Source organism: Malania oleifera, chromosome 5, assembly GCF_029873635.1.
Source record: "Malania oleifera isolate guangnan ecotype guangnan chromosome 5, ASM2987363v1, whole genome shotgun sequence".
Classification (NCBI taxonomy): Eukaryota; Viridiplantae; Streptophyta; class Magnoliopsida; order Santalales; family Ximeniaceae; genus Malania; species Malania oleifera.
Genome location: NC_080421.1, coordinates 50,446,889 through 50,461,262, shown reverse-complemented (window position 1 = coordinate 50,461,262; position 14,374 = coordinate 50,446,889). Strand labels below are relative to the sequence as shown.

The 14,374-nt window shown below is 38.2% G+C and overlaps 1 protein-coding gene across 1 annotated transcript in view; it reads left to right on the top strand.

Annotated features, from left to right (window-relative positions):
* Positions 1 to 344: 344 nt before the first annotated feature.
* The window catches only part of LOC131155441 (uncharacterized), a 36,612-nt gene continuing 22,582 nt past the window's right edge, over positions 345 to 14,374 (top strand). The window contains exons 1-5 of the mRNA XM_058108574.1: positions 345 to 451; positions 1,191 to 1,221; positions 1,311 to 1,442; positions 3,126 to 3,194; positions 3,370 to 3,498. Of these exons, the coding sequence (XP_057964557.1) occupies positions 449 to 451; positions 1,191 to 1,221; positions 1,311 to 1,442; positions 3,126 to 3,194; positions 3,370 to 3,498 (364 nt within the window). The 5' untranslated portion in view covers positions 345 to 448. The remainder of the gene's footprint in view (positions 452 to 1,190; positions 1,222 to 1,310; positions 1,443 to 3,125; positions 3,195 to 3,369; positions 3,499 to 14,374) is intronic.

Genomic DNA, 14,374 nt, shown 5'->3' with positions numbered 1-14,374 from the left:
CTCATAAAAAGTTTTTTTGATTTATAATATTAACACAATTTTTATATGACTAATTATAATTAATATATTATATTTAATTTATTTGTACCAATAGATATTTGTACAAAATAAAATACCAATAAACATTTTTGACACTTGGAAAATAGTTTATTTTTTATTTTTAAAATAATTCAAAAATGCCCAACTGCAGCCTCCTGCCTGTCACGTGCCGTTTTGGCGCCCAAACCCGCCCTCCCCCGTCCCTCTCTCTCTCTCTCTCTCTCTCTCTCTCTCATCGTCACTCACCGAGGCATATTCACCATTGTTACGCGTAGAGCGATGAAGAGAAGAAGTTCCGAAACTAGCCCCAAGGATCCGCAGCGGATTAGAACTTCTTTCGTTGGAGGCCTTCTTGGAGTTCGAAGCCCCGAAACCCGATCATTTAGAACCTCCATCTCCCGGGGAGCGAATGGTATTCTTCTAAACTCTGAATTTGTTCTCTCATAGTTTTTGTAATTATTTATGAATTTTGAGTGACATTGTTTTTATTTTTAAGCTTCTGTAGATTTTGAGGAGTTGTTCTTTAGAAGCTTTTTCTTGCTTTCCGAAAGCAAAAGTTGCAATGTTATCAGCTAACCACACTGTACCTTTATTTTTCCATGCTTATTTATGCATTTATATAGGACCTTTTTCTTAGTGAGATTCAAGCACTTTGCTTTTTGGAATACATTCTTAAATTGCATTATGGTATATTTAGGTAAATTTTTTTTTTTTTTGCCAGAAATTCATTAATTGATTGCAGAAGAGGAAATCGAAGAAAGATTTGATGAAATTGGCTGCTTAATTGTTATAATTAAGTTAAAATTTTTCACTACTAAATAAAAGAATTCTACGTAATTGTGATAAATAATGGAATAATATGAAACTTTTGAACTACTAATGAAAATGGCTTATGTCACTTGCAACTCATAATTTATTTCAGGCAAGAGTCACTTTTATAATTCATCTCAAACACCCTCATAATACATGACATAGGGCAATTAGTCACTCATGGAAAGTCATAGATTAGATGGTGTTTTTCCAAAATTTTTTAATAAATGTTGAGATATGTTTGTTTTTTCATTTCTTCTGGAAATTTTTAAAATTTTGCTGGTGTTGCTTAAAGACTCACATTTCCCAGTCTATATTTTGTTTTATTTTTATTTATACAGGAACCACATAGCACCTATTCAAGCTCATACTGTAATTATGCTACGGTCTTAATAGATGCTAGTGTATTAAGATCATGTCTATTTTTTGAAATATTTTTGATATGTGAATGAGATATGCAGCTGATGACCCAAAAACTTCAGAGTACGCCTTCTTTAAGAAGTTTAAGAAGGATGCAGGGCACACTTTTCATTCCTATCCTCTGCATACAGAAGACCCCCAATTGGAAAAATTCAAAAGGAACTCTATGAGAGGTAGGCTGAATTTTTAGTGTGACTTAATTTGTTATTTAAAGTCATGGGAAAAAAAAATCCCTGGAATTCTTTGAATTTGAGGATATTCAACGTTTAGTTCTTTTTGCTAACAGATTGTGACGTTCCTTTTAAGCTTGACCTGCTAGTCATAAGGTGTTGCTTTTACATTACGCAGAGATGACCAACATGGTAAAACAAAACTGTAAGAGTTTCATGACCTCATTAATCAAAGAAAATGTTACACTTGTAAACATTTATTCATTTCTCTCACCCTCATCAGTCCGTCAAAAAACTCAGATATGTATTGATCTTAGGCAGTTCAGATTCCTTTTTGTGCTTTTATTTTGTTCCCAATGTTGCTTCATCTCTTTGTGAAAGAAAATACAATTCATTCAAAGAAAATGGAAAGGAATGTGTTGCTGACATCATTCACACTTATTTATGACGTCATTCGATATGTGATTCGATTGCCAAAACTTAGGGCCATCGTAAGTACTCTTGAAACTGCATACACAGATACACTCACTAGCAAAGAGAATAGCATAATTAAATATGGACAGGGGGTGTAGTGGTCAGTGGCCCACACTTGATGTGAGATTGAACTGTGGTTGAATGCTCATAGTTCTCTTTGATGCTAAGGTTTTAAGCAAAGAAGAGGGTTTGGGTTTGGGTTGCAAGTAGTGGGACTGGAATAATGGGACTACGGCTACAACTGTGGAGTCGGTGATTGGAGAACAAGGCCATGAGTGCACAGTTCAGTAAGACAGAAGGTATTGTTAATGGTAGCCTGGTAGGGAGGAAATAGTAGATGGATGAACTGCATCTCTGATATCAATTCATGCATGACCAATTAGCCACAGGAAAAGGGAAAGCTAATCAATAGAAAAGGTAAAAAGGGATTGGAAGGCATCTTTGATGTAATTTTATTTTCCTTTCTTGGAGGATGTCTTTTCCTCCTCTCCCTGTAATTATTTATTTTCTTAATAGATCTTTTTTTGTACAAAAAGGAAAAAAATAAAATAAAGATAAAAGGGAAAAGAAAAGAAAATTAGGAGGAAATCAAAGAGAAAATTATAGAAAAAGGAAAAATATCTTTAGGGTTCTTAATATGCAATCAAGCAAGCTCTCCCAAATTGTACATGCTAAAGTCTTTAAATTGGTTTTAACCTAAATCTAATTAAGGAAACAAATAAAGAGTAAACAATATCAAATCCCTCAAGAAATAAAATTAAAAATATATGCTAAACTCAAAATTTTCAAATACATAAATTGTTAATTAAATAAAAGTAAACCCCAAATCCTCTTCTTTCTTGTCACATCTAAGGCTTTGAAACTGAAGGCTCAATTGGATGAGTAAAAGGTGCAAGCATTGCCAATCCTGATAGTGGTATTAGGCATGGGTGATAGTGATTAAGCGGATAAGTTTGGAGGCAATTAGGGAGGCTGCTCCATCCATGCACCACAGGTGCAAACATCACGTTCTACTAACCTATCAGTCTATAATTTAAAAGTGGGTATTGATATTTTGGAAAGTGTTGTGCCATTTCAAAATTCTAGCAATTCAAACCTCTGACAATTTTGCCCTTACTCTCCATTTCTCTGCCACCTTTCTGTCCAAATACCCAATCTGGGCAATCTCTCTTATAATTTTGCCATAAATTCCCAATGTCTTTATGACTGCAGGGCGCTCTTGTCATTCCTACGAAAAAGATACTCAACTGGAGAAGTTCAAATCAAGGAACTCTATGGGAGGTAGCCTGAATTTAATGTATCTTAATCTGTTATTGTAATGTTATAAGGCACAAAAATCCTTTGATTTTTTTTTTTTTTTTGGATTTGATTAAATTCATCTTTCAATACATTTTTCCCATGGAATTTTACAAGTCATAAACCTCTTTGGGGTTATAAAATTTCCTTTTACATGCAGATATTAGCAACATGGTACATGAAAGCTGTAAGAGCCTCAAGACCTCATCACTTGTGAAAAATGTTACACCTGTAAACATTCATTCATTCTTCTCACCCTTGCCAATTGGTGGTCCATTAGAAAACATGGGTATGCACTCTCATAAGGCTTTTCAGATTCTATTCTACACTGCTTTTCTATTCACCACGATATTTCTTTCCTCTGTGAAATGGCATGCATATTGACATTTTTACTTTTTTTTCATATAAAACCTGGTAATTATCTGATGTTTCAAATATATTGTTTGGTTGTAGGATTGGAAACTGTATTCTATTATCTTAATGATGTAGGATAACAAGGAAATAGAGAAGAGGGACATATAGAAGAAGTTAGAGAGAGAAGAATAGGGAAGAAAAGAGAGGAGGGGGAGAAGAAGGTGGAAGAAGAAGATGATGTTGAAGATGAAGGAAGAAGCACAAGCAGTGCTGGGAGATAAAGGAAAATCTTACCTCAATTCATAACCGCACAATAACCATACAATACTCAAAGTACTTACACACCCAATGTTGTAAGATAAAAAATCCACAGAACGAGGTAAGGGGAACTAGCTGATCCCTCTTGAGTTTTGGTAAGAATGTAAGGGCTTGAAGGGCCCTGGCCACCCAGATTTCCCAGGATATATTGAAAAAAAAAAAAGGAAGAAAACTAGAGTGTTCCTAACAACAACAACAACAACAACAAAACCAAGCCTTACTCCCACTAGGTGGGGTTGGCTATATGAATCCTTTTTTGCCAATTTATGTGATCATGGACCATTTCTTTGATAGATTCAAGGATATTAAATCCTTACTCACACCCAGAGTGTTTCTAAACTAAGTAAATTCCTAAGTAAATAAAATTTCCTAACTAAATAGAAATCCTAATTATTGAATCTCTAATTATATTATAAGTGCCTAAAATTCTATAATCCTTCATCAAACTCGCTTGGCTGGAGAAAACTCAATCCCGAGTTTTGAAAACACAGTAGTAGAAATCAAAAGCTGAAATTGACTTGACCAAGTATCAGGATCAAGAGTTGGCATGAATTGCATTGCATCCTCGATCACCACAGTTAAGTGGTAAAAATGTCCCCCAATTGTAAGCAAGATAGAAGGAACCGATGACTGGTAAAGGAACAAGTCTAAAGGGTACTTATACTGACTTTGTAATCTTAGAAGGTCCTTCTGATATTTCCATTCAGTTTCTCACTGATGTTCTAAATTAATCACACATAGTACCAATATCTTGCATCTGATGGTGAATTTCTTGCCGTCTGACGTGAAGTCCTTCAGACTGATTCAAATTCTCACGGGGAATTTCATAAAATACCACAAAAGAAACTCAAATTGATGTTGGTGGAGTCAATTTACAGGAATACTCTATCTCCTTGTCCAAATTACATGAACAATACACTTTCAAGAATACTCTCAACCACTCATGGCACCCTCGGCACACAAAAGGCACAAAAGCGCACCATATACAATGTATTCTATGTATATATAAGCCTCCTCGAAGGTTTTCCCCGAAACCCAACCAAAATAACATCCAAATTATTCAAAATTCAAAATTCTGTGCATGTTGTTTTGAGCCAAACCGTCGACAGTTTTCTTGAAACCGTAGATCGTTTTAGACAGAATGAAGATATTGAGAGCTTGCATTATGAAATTCAGCCAAACCATCGATAGTTTCCCTCTGCTTCACTGCACCTTGATTTTTTTCATGCTTTCCCTTAGTATGTGAGACTTAATTCACAACAAAATCCACCTTGGCGAATATACGCCCCTTAGGAGAAACTGAAAACATGTGCTCCACCTTGAACTTTGGAACGTTAGGTTGTGACCGTTTCCCTTCTAGCACTTGGAGACAAACACCAAGTCCAAACAACACCGCTTGAACTTGTCGATGGCAGCTTCAGCTTCTACCATCAACCTCGATATAGTTGTAGATGCAACACCTGAAGACTTCACCCTAGGCGTCCAACAAGATCTTCCCGTAGCAGTAAACACAAATACTGCTGCAAGCCTTCTATCATCAAAGCCCTTTGTATAGTATTCACCAAATCTCACAACTGACGGTCCACTCTATTGCCTGCCGAAACACCCCATTGCACAATCATGGAGGACCTTTGACATATCCCGGACATCACAATCCGTCCTTGGGTACCGAGTGGTAGACATTCCATATTGATTCTCCACATAACCCCCTTGAGACGACAAATAAAGTGTCCCTGCAGTTCCATCCACAAAGCCACCTTGAGATAACACCAATCTCCCTACAGCCCTGTCCATGCGAATTAGCAAACCAAGACCCTTCTTGGTTGTACCCAACACATTCATGTCAAAACCTTTCAACAGAGTTCTCAAGTGATTAGCCTCAGTCAAAGCCTTCCTAGCCAATAACATGTCATCCACACACAACAAAACATCACTCCACTGCACCCTATCACCCTCTTTCACAATGGAAACCTCACAAACTCACACACATGATACATATGCAATACCTCTATTTCCTCCACCATAGCACTCATCTACCTATTTTTCCCTTTGCTATGCATTGCAACTTGAAAAATAGTTGAAACCTTGCTGCTGATAGTAATGAATACATGAAACACCAAAGTGCCATTCTTATACCTGAGTGGTGGCCTGATAGTGCACATGGGCCCACCATGATTCTGCTAGTCTTTCGACTTGAAACTCCCTGCAATATGACCACTGTCATCTCTGCCCTGAGTCTGTTGCTCCACTTGCATCACATGCCCCATTCATAATGTGATTCTGTTGACTCGAGATAGAACTCCCTGCATTTTTGCCTTGATTATCTAACTCCACCTGAATTACATGATTGCTACTGTCGCAGTTTTCTGGTTTTTATGTCTTTTCATTTACCTGAGTACGCTACCCCATGACTTTCTCATCAAAAGTCATGTCCCCAATCACCCCTTTGTTTGCCATAGGATCACCCAGGTTGCACTCACCTTTCTTATAACCCAAAAAGATGTACTGTTCGAACATAACACCAAACCTAGATCCTCCATCACTAGAATAGTGCACCAGTGGACGTCCACTCACAACCGAGTAGTCTACCGCAAAACCTGCCCACACTTCATTTGCAACTCTCCCATCTAGCGATACCTTTGGCGATCGGTCACACAAAAAATGCGCCATACTCACTGACTTCACCAAGAAGTACCTTGCAAGCCCTGCTTATAATCTTCCCTGCTCATAAAACTCCTTGAACAAAACCAGCGTACTCATCCTCAATGTTTGACCTGAGGATCTCTCTCCTGGTCTGGTTCTCCATCTCAAACACAAGTTAAACCTGGGAAACACATCAGGCTTGTGCCATATGAGATAAACCATGACCTTTCGTGCTAAACCCACGAAAATCATATGTCTGCCCCATGATGCTATCCTCACTGGTCCACAAACATCTGAACACATGTAGTCATCCATATGCCTTAACTGCATATGCCACAAAATATTTGACTCAGATTCTACAGCTACAGATCCACCTACAACCGTAATACCCAGCAGTGCATAGATATTTCCTGCTACCTTTTCTCCTTTCATCACTATCGAGTCACCTTCATACACTTTCATTTCTCCACTTTCAGACTTGTAACTATACCCGTTACAGTCTAATGTACCCAATGAAATAACATTCTTTCTTAGACCTGGTACATGCTTTACATCACATATAGTTCTTATAACACCATCGTACATTTTGATTTTGACATTTCCAAAAACAAATATTTTTCATGAAATATCATTTTCCATCAAAATACAACCAGCATAAACTGACCTGTAGGTGTCAAAGCATTTTCTAGGATAAGTGCATCCAATATCTATAATCCAAGAATCACCTGTGAGACACTTCGAACCTGATAAAACACATAGCATATCCCCATCATTGCATTCTGAAGCTTCCTTCACTACACTTGTAGATTTTGACAAACCTTTAGACATATATCAGCATTCCAGTTTTCGCCAAACTAATGACTGAGAATCCTCTTCCATGACGTGATACAACACGTCATTAGCCAAATAAAGTCGAATGGTTGATACTTCCATTGCCCCCAATTCATTCCAAGTCGTTGCATCCATGCTATCCGGTTGAATTCTGTGTAAAATCTTCACTATGTCTTGCTGCACCAAAAGATCCTTCACCCTTCGCAGCCACAAACCAAAATTCTCGGTTCCATCAAACTTGACAACATCAAATTTCGTAGACGAAGATGTAGAGGCCATTACAACAATGCTCTGATACCAATTGATGTGTGAAAGCCCTCAAACAATGCACAACGGAATAACAATTTGTGTGAAGGATCAGACATAAACAATGCAACAATCTAAATGATGAATATATAGAATAATTCCATAACCACGGCAAGTAAAGAAAGCAATAATAAGAACAATAACACCAGGAATTACGTGGTTCGGTAAAGCCTACATCCACGGGAGCAAACAACAAGAATTCACTATCTCCTTGTCCAAATTACATGAACAATACATGAATTCTCTCAATAATACTCTTAACCACTCATGGCACCCTTGGCACGCAAAAAGGCACAAAAGCACACCATATATAATGTATTCTATGTATATATAAGCCTCCTTGGAGGTTTCCCTAAGAAACCCAACCAAAATAACGTCCAAATTATTCAAAATTCAAAATTTGTGCATGCTGTTCCGAGCCAAACCGTCAGCGGTTTTAGACAAAATGGAGATACCGAGAGCTTGCATTCTGAAATTCAGCCAAACCGTCGACGGTTTCCCTCTGCTCCGCTGCAGCTTGATTTCTTTCATGCTTTCCCTTAGTATGTGAGACATAATTCACAACAATTTCCCAACCTTTTGAAGGAGTAGAAATTAATTTGATTACTTGTTTTGAACTTGAAAAATTTTTGGGTAGTCTAGAGATGACATATGCTTTGGTTGTTCTTGAAGAAAATGTAGAAGTGAGTGAGCTGCCACAAGAAGTGCAACATCTACTTGACAAGTTCCATGATGTTGTTCTTCAAGATATACCTCTAGGTCTTGCTCCAATGCTAGACATTCAACATTTCGATGATTTTATTCCTGGTTCTATGATTTCCATCAAGGCGGCCTGTAGAATAAAAGAACATGAAGAATTGCAGTGGAAAGTAAATGAACTTATGGTGAAGGGTTTGGTGAGAGAAAGTAAAAGTCCATGCACTGTACCAACTCTTCTTGTGCCAAAAAAGGATGGATGGTTGTGCCATTTGTCCTCTCTAACGCTCCAAGTACTTTCATGATGAATGATATATTTAAACCATTTATTGGTAGATTAGTTGTTGTTTATTTTGATGACATTCTTGAATACAACAAAGGCAAGAAGGAGCATCTTGATCATTTGTGAGTAGTATTTCAGGCCTTGAAAGATTTGAAGTGTTATGGCAACTTGAAGAAGTGTCAATTCTTCACTAACAATCTATTTTTCTTATGCTATGTTGTTTTCATCGAAGGAGTGAAGATGGATCCTAGCAAGATTGAAGCAATTATGAGTTGGCCTATCTCACAAAAACTACATAGCATTTGGAGTTTTCATGGTCTGGCGTTTTTTATTATTGTTTATAAAGGATTTTAGTACCATTATCACTCCAATCACTGAATGCTTGAAAGGAGGCAATTTTAATTAGACAAAAGAAGTCGAGAAGAATTTTGAACTCATTAAGCAAAGGGTGACAAATGAACTTGTTCTTTCTCTATTTGATTTTAGTCAGTCTTTGAAGTTGGATGTGTTGCTTTCTGTTGTGCAAATCAATGCGCAACGGAAACAAACAATCTCACAATGCATCACTTAACAGTGAAATATACAGAAAACACAATCACACAGATTATAATGAAAGCAATTAAACAATGACACGAAGAATTATGTGGTTCGACAATGCCTACATCCATGGGAGCAAATGACAATGGAATTTCACTATCTTTTGTCCAAAGACACTGAGTTACATCGTACAACATGTATATATAACTTTCTTGGAGGCTTTCCCTCCAAAACCTAACCTATCCAACTTTCCAATTCAAAATTTGAAAACCAACGCTGAGTTCTTGAGCCAAATTGTTGACGGTTTTAGACATACCATCGACGGTTTAATATTGAGAGCAAACAATCAATGTAACAAGGCAAAACAGTTGACTGTTTCTCTGCACCTGGACCAAATCGTCGACGGTTTCCTCCTGCAAGTCAGCATTCCTGTTTTCTTCCATGTTTTCTCTTTGTACATGCCTTCCACTCAACATATGAGCCACATATTACAACAATCTCCACCTTGGCGAATATATGCCCCTTAGGAGAAAACTGAAAACATAAATTCATTGCTCAACCTTGGGACAATAGGTTGGGACCGCCTCTGTCTAGCAATTGGAAACATTCAGCAAATCCAAGCAATGCTTGAACTTATCTGTGGTAATCGGCTTTGTCAAGATATTTTCTGCGTTCTTAGAACTCAAGCACAAGTTCACTTGAAGAAACCAACTCTCGGATCCTGTGGAATCTCACATCTATATGTTTGGTTTTTGCATGATATACTTGGTTCTTCGCCAAATAAATGACACTCTGATTGTCACAACGCAGCTGAACTCCACCTTGCTGTATGCCTAGCTCCTTGACTAAGCCAGTAAGCCACAATGCTTCCTTGGTAGCTTCGGCGACTACCATATACTCCGACTCAGTTGTTGATAATGCAACCAGAAATTGTACCATGGAACTCCAACAAATTGGTCCTCCCACAAGGGTAAACACATACCCTGTTGTAGACCTCCTGTCATCCAGATCCCCTACATAATTTGCATCAACATATCTCACAACTAATGGATCACCTTGTTGCCTACCGAACATGATGCCACAGTGAGAAGTACCCCGCAAGTATCTAAAGATCCACTTGGTTGCATCCCAATGCTGTCTACCTAGATATGAAAGAAACTTACTCACCACACTGACAGCTTGTGCCAGGTCCGGTCTGGTACATATCATAGCATACATTAAATACCCCACTGCACTAGCATAGGAGACTTTTGACATGTCACGAATATCATCATCCGTTCTTGGGCACTAAGCAGTAGACAATTTAAAGTGATTCTCTAACGGTGTACTTATTGGTTTTTCATTAGTCATGCTAAACCTCTCCAACACCTTTTTCACATAACCACCCTGAGATAACCACAATTTCCATGTAATTCTGCCCCTGCGAATCTCCATCTTAAGAATTGTCTTGGCTGCACCCAGATCTTTCATGTCCAACTCTTTATTTAACATAGTTTTCAACTGATTTACCTCAGTCATATCCTTCGTAGAAATTAGCATGTCATCAATATAAAGCAACAGAAAAATGAGAGAACCATCATCAAGACTCTTCGCATACACGCAGCAATCATACTCACACCTCTTATAGCCTATCCGGATAATATAGGAGTCAAAACATTTGTACCATTGCTTCAGAGACTGTTCTAGCCTGTAAAGTGACTTCTTCAATTTACAAACCAAATGTTGTTGTCCGGATTGATTGTACTCTTATGGCTGTACCATATAAGTATGCTCCTCTAAATCACCATGGATAAACGCTGTTTTTACGTCCATTTGCTCCAATTCCATATCATAATGTGCCACCAATCTCAACACTACCCTGATGGAAATGTGCTTGACCACAGGGGAGAAGATTTCATCATAATCAACCCCTTTCTTTTGTGAGTATCCCTTTGCTACTAACTGTGCCTTGAACTTCTCTCATTCCTTTTTTGATACTGCTTCCTTTTTTCTATACACTCACTTGCAATCTATCGCCCTCTTCTGGAAGCTCCACCAAATCCCACGTCTGATTCTTATGCAATGACTCCATTTCCTCCACCATAGCACTCATCCATCTACTTTTCTCCTAGTTGTGTATCGCCTCTTGAAAAGTAGTTGGATCCTTGCAACTGGTAATGAGAGCATAAGACACCAGATCATCAAATCCATACCTGGGCGGTGCCCTGATAGTGCGTTTGGGTCTGTCTATAGCAATACTGTCATCCTGCTGGTTTCCCGAGCTAGAACTCCCTGCATTCTGAACACCATCATCATTGCCCTGAGTTTTTAACTCCACTTGCACAACATGTTCATTTCTTCTCTAGTTTTATGGCTCTTGTTTCTCTTCATCTTCCTCCTGAGTACGCTTCACCATGGCTTTCTCATCGAAAACCACATCTCTACTGATCGCCACCTTGTTTGCGATTGGAACCCATAGTTTGAACCCTTTCACACCTCTCTGATACCACAAAAAAATGTAACGTTTAGACTTTACATCAAGCTTTGATCTCTCCTCACTAGAAATGTGCACATAGGCTGGACAACCGAATACTCTTAAATTGGAGTAGTCTACCGCATTACCTGTCCATACCTCCTCTGCAACTTTTCCCTCTAGTGATGCCCTTGGCGATCGGTTAACCAAGAAACATGTCATACTCACTGTCTCGGCCCAAAAGTTCTTCGCAAGTCCTGCATTTAGCCTAAGACACCAAGCTCTTTAAGTTAGAGTTCGGTTCATCCTTTCTGCCACACCATTTTGTTGTGGTGTCCGGCGAACTGTGAAATGTCTCCTTATGCCATGCTGCTCACAAAACTCCATAAACCTCGAATTAGTGTACTCTGTTCCATTATCTGATGCGAGGCATTTAATTCTCCTCCCGGTCTAGTTTTTCACCTTAGCTTTCCACAATTTAAACCTGGTAAACGTCTTTGACTTGTGCCGCATGAAGCACACCCATACCTTCCTTGAGTAATTATTGATGAAACTCATGAAGTACATATGTCCACCCTATGATGTTACTCTCATCCGCCCCCAAACATCCGAATGAATGTAGTCAAGGATACCCTCCGTCTTGTGAGTGACCGTTTTGAGTTGCACGTTGTTCTATTTTCCAAGAATACAATACTTGCAAAAATTCAGCCTGCATGTTTTAATACCCTTCAAAAGATTCCTCTTATGAAGTTCTTTCATCCCATGCTCACTCATATGCCCTAACCGCATATGCCACAAAAAAGTATTATCTTACTTAGAATCTACGGCTGCAGCTCCACCTACAACTGTAGTACCCAGCAGTGCATAGATATTTTCCTCTAACTTTTGTACCTTCATCACCGTTAGAACTCCTTTACACACCTTCATAACCCCACTTTCAAACTTGTAACTAAATCCGTTACAATCCAAAGTGCCCACTGAAACTAAACTCTTCCGTAGATACGGTATGTGCCTTACATCACATAATGTTCTTGCAATACCATTATGCATTTTAATTATGACATTTCCTATTCCAACTATTTTGCATGAAACATTATTTCCCATTATTTCCCATTATTTGGTGTCATGTAATAAGAACACGTCGAATCTAGGATCTAAGAATTCGTGAGGTGATATGACCCCGATGAAACAAGAAGCATATCATCATCACTGCTCTTTGAGTTTCCTTTTTCAACTACATTCGCCGATTTTGAAGAACCCTCTTGATTTTCAGCATTCCCTTTCTTCATTTTCGGACACTTTGGTTTTATGTGTCCCTTTTTTCTCGCACCTAAAACACCGAATATCCTTTTTCTTCTTGGACTGCGATCGAGACTTTTTATAACTCGATCCGCTCCGGAATTTGCTTCTCCCACGTTCCTAGTTACCCTTTACCATAAGCCCTGCACCATGTGAAATTTCCTCGCTGGCCTTCTTTCTTTGATGAAAACCCAGTAGTGCGCTTGTTACCTCTTCCAAATTCAGGGTTTCTTTGCCCCATGTTAGAGTTGTGACAAGATTTTCATACGTGTGAGATGCAGGTAAGAAATTCAATAGTATCAACACCTTGTCTTCTTCCTTGAACTTTACATCAACCCGTATCAAATTACTTACAATTTGATTGAATGCGTTGATGTGTTGGTTCAAATTTGAACCTCCCTCCATCTTAAGCCCATACAACTTCTGCTTAAGATATAATTTGTTCATTAGAGACTTAGACATATACTGACTTTCAAGTTTCTGCCAAACAGTCGCAAGAGATTCCTCATCCATGACGTGATATAACACGTCATCGGCCATACAAAGTCTGATAGTCGCCATAGCCTTCATTTTCAATTTCTTCCAACTTGTTTCATCCATGCCTTCTGATTGAATTTCGTATAAAACCTTCACTATACCTAGCTACACTAATAGATCTTTAACCCTTGTCTGCCATAGTCCGAAGTTTCCCGTTCCATCAAACTTAACAACATCAAACTTTGCAGAAGAAATTCCAAAAGCCATTACAACAATGCTCTAATACCAATTTGTTGTGCAAATCAATGTGTAGTGGAAACAAACAATCTCACAATGCAACGCTTAATAGTGAAATTGTAACATCCTCAAAATTCTATCCTTTATATATATATATATCCATATCTAAGCAGCGAAAACATAAATCATACAACCATTCACATATATATACTATACAATACCAAAATCCAGTGTATATTCACCATAGCCATACAAGACTAACCCCTCCAGTATCATCTACCCAAAAATATACACAACTCTGTCAAAAATTTACCCTATAACCAAGGTAATCAACACTCTCTCTACCCGCGAGCCTGTTCTGCTCGCTTAACTGGCTCACCTGAAAAATGATAAAGTAATGGGGTGAGTTGACACTCAGTAACTGGAAATATGCTATTACTAGTGTGTGGCAACAAAGTTAAGAGTACTTTTAAGTAGTAACTGAACTATAATGAAATAAATAATCTGTAAAGCATATCTTTCTTTCACAATTTAAAATATACTGTATTCTCTGTATTTTCTACTTTTCATACTGATAATACCATATTATACTTATTATATATTATAAAACTGTATACATATACATAACTGTGCTTTATCCCTGGGACTCTGTATGTCATGATTTGACCCCTCATGACAGGGTTGTGCGGTCCGTAGGCGGGACTTAACCTGGTCGGCCCTCCAGGTAAGTCA